Source organism: Gadus morhua, chromosome 12 (genome assembly GCF_902167405.1).
Source record: "Gadus morhua chromosome 12, gadMor3.0, whole genome shotgun sequence".
Lineage (NCBI taxonomy): Eukaryota > Metazoa > Chordata > Actinopteri > Gadiformes > Gadidae > Gadus > Gadus morhua.
The window spans coordinates 22,576,540-22,583,074 of record NC_044059.1 but is presented as its reverse complement, the minus strand read 5'-3'; the positions used below and the strand labels follow the sequence as shown (position 1 = coordinate 22,583,074).

Genomic DNA, 6,535 nt, shown 5'->3' with positions numbered 1-6,535 from the left:
AACGGGTATATGGATAGCTGGCCTGATGTTGGTGTTTGATCATTTATTGATCCCCAAGATCATTTTTATGGGGGCATTTCTCTGCACAGCACCCTTTACTCACCAAGACTATGAGTAAAGGGACAGGATTTTACGAAGTCTTTCAAACAGGGCTCTAACCCTAGAAGTCTGTGGGGTTTACTATAACTGATTTTCTGTACTTGGCAGGTGGTCTGAACCGGTGAGTGTGAACAGTAACGGAGGAGTGCAACTCCCACATACCAGAGAGAGTATGTTCCTCTGGGCAGGAAGTAAGGGCCCTCAAGGAGGAAGTGAGAGGAGGTAATGTGAATTGTCTGGTGATTACAACTTCTTTGTAATAAATCTTTTCCAGAATTATGTATTATTATTATCGATATTATATTATACTATATTATGTATTATAGAACTGCAATTGAAAAGTGTTATATTACATCTGCTACTTTCACCAACACTGAATATGTTTATGTCCCTTTTGTCACCTCATGTGCAATGATAACTTTTCTGTCGACTTATGCAGTGGTTCCCAACTTTTGACTTTAGGTGTACCACTTAATTGTCTTGAACCCCCTATGGGACCAGCTCAAAAAAATAAAAATAAATAGATAAATTCACATGCAGACCCGACTTAAGGATGCCAGCGCCCCTTCATACTCAGTTATTGCTGCAAGAAGGCCATGGCCACTGGGAAACAGTGGAAAGAACGCGAATGAACACAAAACATCCTTGGATTACAATGGAAAACATATAATGGAAAACATGATGGAATAAACAGAGCCACACAATGTTTGAAAAAAGCCCAGGCTTCTGATGCATACCATTTGAAAGTACCACAACAAAGACCCTATGTACTCTGTCACAAGAACCCTATGTACTTCCATCGACAGTATGTGTCATACAGACATCCTATACAATACATATAGAGAGGAATGCTTTCATACTGAACAGTGCATAGACACACTAAACGAGAAGTAGAAACAGATGTATATTTGATTATATTGTTATTCTATACAAAACCACCTTTTAATTTTCGGAATCATCTATAATTTTGAAAATGTGTCTATGTCAAGAATAAAATGCCATGCCCCTGCTGCAAATACACTCTCGTACCAACTAGACCTCAGGTTGAACACGCTAGTCTAATGACACACACGATAGAGTCTCATCTCTCACCTGAAAGACACACTATAATAGGATTGCAGATCAGGCGTAATGACCAGACCGCAGGGACACATATCAGTTGACATTGCATTCATTTGACAGCACCATTGTTGTATGCCGTTGTTGGAATGCCGTTTCCATCAAACCATTATTCACTCAAACATACCAGCTCAAGTCACCCAAGTCATTTTTCCCAAGCCAACACAATAGCTGTGATATGCATCGTTCATCATGAGCTTTGATCAAAGGCTGACCAGCTGATCTGCCAGGTCAGTGGGACCAGCCCTGGGAAATGGTTACCATGACACCACGTGATCCAATGATGTGTTCCCCTCAGACCTAACTACCGTAAGAGCCGCGATTACGACGTGCTGGACAAAAGGAAAACGGTCACGGCTCTGAGGGCTGGGGAGGACCGAGCCATCCTGTTGGGTCTGGGCATGGTGCTGGTCTCTTTCATGATGTACTTTGTCCTGGCCATCACCGTACTGCGCTCTTACTCTGACAGGTAGTACCCGTCGGCTACACAATAAAATCCATCCCAACATTTAGACTAATTAATTGTTTAGTGTTACAAAATGTATAGTTACAAAATATAATGTGATGTGTGGAGAAGGGGCTCCCCACACTGACCCTACGATGGGCCACACAGACCCAGAATGACCCCTCCTCCTCCTCCTCCTCCTCTTCCTCTTCTTCTCCTTCTCGTCAGCGTGTGGACAGAGGAATCGAGATGCGTCATCGTGAACGCCACCATCGTGTGGGACGTAAACTGCTCGTTCAGCTGCGGAGCCGAGTGCTGGAAGAGCTCCCGTTACCCCTGCCTCCAGGTCTACGTCAGCCTCAACTCCTCGGGGAAGGTGGTGCGCCTGTCCCACAACGAGGAGAGCCAGGACAGGAACCCTGAGGTGCGTAAGGACGGGGTCAGCGGCACAGGAAAGGCTTTTCTAGGAGCAGGAGGTGGCCCGGGAGCGGCCCAAGATAACAAAGACAGGTGTAAAACCCAGTCGTTGCAATGCAGTTGCAGAGAATGTATACTTCCCAAAATTTACTTGTTGTACTTATATGCCAGATTTTGAGTAGCAATGCTAAACGTGTCGACTGACTCGTGGCTTAAAATAACCTGGACATATCATATCTTTGGTCAATGCCATCGAAAGGCATTCCTCCGATGTTTTAAGTGGCTGGCCACTTAGAACTTTGTTGCTTTAGGTTCAGGTTTATTCACTCCTGTTGACAGGTGTACTTGCGATAACAATATAATTTTTTGACAAAATGTAAATGAAATATTATCCCAAAAGAAAGATACAGGTTGATTAGGACCTACTGAACATTTCAATGAATTAGAGATACTTTGACTATAGTGTACTATAGTCAAATCAAGAGTGGGTTTGGATGGGAAGGAACAATAAACCCCTTCCTATTCAATTCCTGATTTTAACTGGTTGGTTGAACTATTACGACACACAACAGCAATAATGTAATTGAAAAATCTAAGGCCAATATCTAATTAAAATAGCGTATAGCAGTGAAGTTCCAGAAAACGATTAGGTGGCTATGTCAAACCTGTCCAACCTGATATGCTACAAAATACCTCAGAAGTCACACAAGAAAGTGGGTAGGAGGCGCAGCAAGTTGGCTGGTTATCGAAATGTTGCTAGTTCGATCCCCGGCTCCTCCTAGCTGAGCGTCGAGGTGTCCTTGAGCAAGGCACCTGCTCCCGACGAGCTGGCTGCCGCCTAGAATGGCTGACGCCGCCGTCGGTGTGTGAATGTGTGCACGAATGGGTGAATGTTAGCCAAGGTTGTAAAGCGCTTTTGATTAAAAAACGCTATATACATGCAGTCCATTTACCATTTACCCTGTTCCTCAATTTCTCATCTCCAGTGTTTCTATGTGCCAAAGTGCCAGAAGGACTACGCCGCGACGCACGCCACGGTCTTGAACATATCCGAGCGCCTCCGCTCCCAGCGCACCGTGCTCTGCTTCGTGGACCCAGACGACCGGGCGGACAACGCCATCCTGACCCAGATCTACGGCCAGGTGGCGGTGTTCCACTCCCTCTTCTGGCCCACCTGCACCTTCATCGTGGGCAGCATCATCATCGCCATGGTCAAGCTCACCCAACACCTGTCCGTCATGTGCGAGCAGCTGAGCCGAATTAAAAGATGAGGATTGAATGCACCCTCCCGGGCGCCACAAGAACAATTGGGGGCTGAGGGGGGGGGGGGGGGGGGGGGGGGGGGAAGCAAAGCCATGGTAGTGGCTCTGTCGAGAGGAGAAGTTCAAAGGCGACGGCGAGGCCCATGCATTGTACCTGGTTGATGTACTGCACCTTGCACACCAGGGAGCTACCAAAGTCATATCTCAATGGCAGTCTTAAAACACCATCACTATGCAACTTCAAATGATTTGGACACTGGACATGAATTTCATGGAATGCAGCGCTCCAAAGATTTGTTTGATTTGCAGTGGATGGACCTGATATGCGATGTCTGTTGTTAACAGTCATTTGACTGAGTGACATTGGGGCCCAAGGCAAAATTTACAGGAACTTTCACTAGCCGACGAGGATATGAAAAGACCTAAGGCAAGAAAAGAAAACTAAACCCCTTCCTATTCGATTCCAGGTTATAACTGGTTGGTTGAACTATTACGACACACAACAGCAACTATGATAATAATAATGTAATTGAAAAATCTAAGGCCAATATTTAATTAAAATAGCGTATAGCAGTGAAGTTCCAGAAAACGATTGGGTGGCTATGTCAAACCTGATATGCTACAAAATACCTCAGAAGTCACACAAGAAAGTGGGTAGGAGGTGCAGCAAGTTGGCTGGTTATCGAAATGTTGTTAGTTCGATCCCCGGCTCCTCCTAGCTGAGTGTCGAGGTGTCCTTGAGCAGGGGGATAGACAATAATGACGAAATGTCGGCCATTTTGCAGAGGATTTTATCCAAAGTATCTTACAAAACCAAAAAACATTCTTTGCATGGATGGGCAAGGAGGGAATAGATACAGACAAATAGATAGACACCTTTAGGATTTTTTGGACGGTTAAATAAAACAGCTTATCTAGTAAGGAGTCAATTTCAACAGGCAGCTGTAAAATGTTCTTTAACTTTAAATCTCACATGACCAAGATCTAAAGTTGTGTATCCCCTCTTCTTTGAATAATCAGTGTTTTAAGGGCCAAATATCTGATCAAAAATAATAAAGAAAGTTAGTTGAAGATGGAGTTAAGGCAATTGATGTGAGGTTCCAAACACCTACCCTCCACTCAGTAGGGTGTACAAAAAGGAGCCATTGCATTTTGTTTCCTTTAGGTTTTTCTCTGGCAGCTGCTCCCCCTCAGAGCGTGACTATTTGCCAAGCAGGGCATGTGCACTCCATTTGGGTAATAATGTAAACAGAAAAACAGTAATATAATTATAATTGTGAATATAGTTGAATATTAGTTGGCCTGGAAGGATTTAGATTATTCTCTTTCTTTTCTGAAGACTCTCTGGATTTTACCCCGGAAATCTTTGGACATGTTCAGGCTCCAAATCCCATGTCCTCAATCTTATTCTGTTGGATTTTATTCATCCACTCCCAACCGAAAGAAACTCACTCACTCACACTCACACTCACACTCACACTGTGGCAACCCGCTACCCCAATGAGCCGGGTTCCAGTTAAGAAACACAAGTTTCAGTGAGGGTTAAAGCCTCATTCGGCATTTATTGCATATAGCTGAGACAATACATGATACTCTCGGTCTCTAGGGCCTCCGTGGGCCTCTAGCCGCTCGCGGACCAGAGCGCTTCCTCCTTCCTTGCTCCCGTTCCTCCAGAGCGCTTCCTCCTTCCTTGCTCCCGTTCCTCCAGAGCGCTTCCTCCTTCCTTGCTCCCGTTCCTCCAGAGCGCTTCCTTCATCCTCGCTCCCGTTCCTGGTCTGCCCCCAATGTCAGTCCTCGTGCTCCTCTTAAAATGGCTCCTCGGCTTTCGGCCAGGCGTCCCCCAATCCCGCTGATTGGGGAGAGAGTGATGCTCTTCGTCGCCACTCAGTGGGTGGCGGTGGTATACACCGTCAATCACCACACCTCGGACCCGCCCGGGCCGAGGTTTACACACACACACACACACACACACACACACACACACACACACACACACACACACACACACACACACACACACACACACACACACACACACACACAGTGCAGCGAGAGATAATGAGTCCATGGAGGACATTCAGGCTTTACTGCTGCTCAGGGGGAAGAAAGGTATTTCAGCTATGAAACCTTTAATCCTATGTGTGTGTGTGTGTGTGTGTGTGTGGCGTGTGTGTGTGTGTGTGTGTGTGTGTGTGTGTGTGTGTGTGTGTGTGTGTGTGTGTCTGTTTGTGTGTGTCTGTGTGTGGTTGTCTGTGTGTGTGTTTAGGTGTCTGTGTGAGTGTCTGTGGGTGTGTGTCAGTGTGTCTGTGTGTTTGTGTGTGTGTCCGTGTGGTTTTGTGTGTGTGTACACATTGCAACAGGGGGTTCACAAGGACATTGTTCTGTGTCGCTCCTGTTAATGGAGGAGTAAATCTGAAGTCTATATAACATAACGTTATATACATTTATACAATAGGCTCTTATTCTGTGGCATACGATGAGCTACTGTATGCCCTCTTATACACGTTAAAATAAGGTAAAGAAACTGAACATGTTATGTCCAATTTTTTATGAATGAAAGTGGACGATACGTGCATGGTCAATATTGCACAATACATGGAATCACTCCTTACATTGTGAAATGTAAAGAGTTAAGCCGAATCAGTTTGTCTTCTTGCACCCAATTGCTATCGGTCCACTTCCATCCAATACAAACACCCACACCACACAAGCACACACACAGACACACACACACGCACAAACGCACACGCACACACACACACAAACACACACACACACACACACACACACACACACACACACACACACACACACACACACACACACACACACACACACAAACACACAAGTCAGCTGTTTGGTGGGATCATGACGTGCAGTGACAGCTGGCCTAGCTGTGACTTAGTGAGAAACCTTTCGCTAAATGCTGCGTGCCCATAGCATCACAGCTTACTCTACCATACTGCTCACACTCTGCAGCCCTACGGACCAACTACAGTCACTACACACACTGTGAATGCGTTGCAATGTCAAGGACACGACATGGCAAATCAACACTTTACCGTCTCGGTAGCTTTATGTGTTTCCTGAGCCTCTCTTTAGCCTCTGTTACACTATTGGACAGCAATATCCACATTCATATTTAGCTACAGACAAGTACATTATTTATTGCCAGAACATTGTGCCAATGGAA

The 6,535-nt window shown here is 45.4% G+C and overlaps 1 protein-coding gene across 1 annotated transcript; it reads left to right on the top strand.

Moving 5' to 3' along the window:
* The first annotated feature begins 211 nt into the window (after positions 1–211).
* On the top strand, positions 212–3,376 carry s100p (S100 calcium binding protein P). The gene is made up of 4 exons (XM_030373277.1): positions 212–321; positions 1,517–1,687; positions 1,892–2,087; positions 3,067–3,376. Exons 1-4 carry the CDS (start codon positions 272–274, stop codon positions 3,349–3,351), a joined length of 702 nt encoding a protein of 233 aa, XP_030229137.1. The 5' UTR covers positions 212–271; the 3' UTR covers positions 3,352–3,376.
* Positions 3,377–6,535: the final 3,159 nt, after the last annotated feature.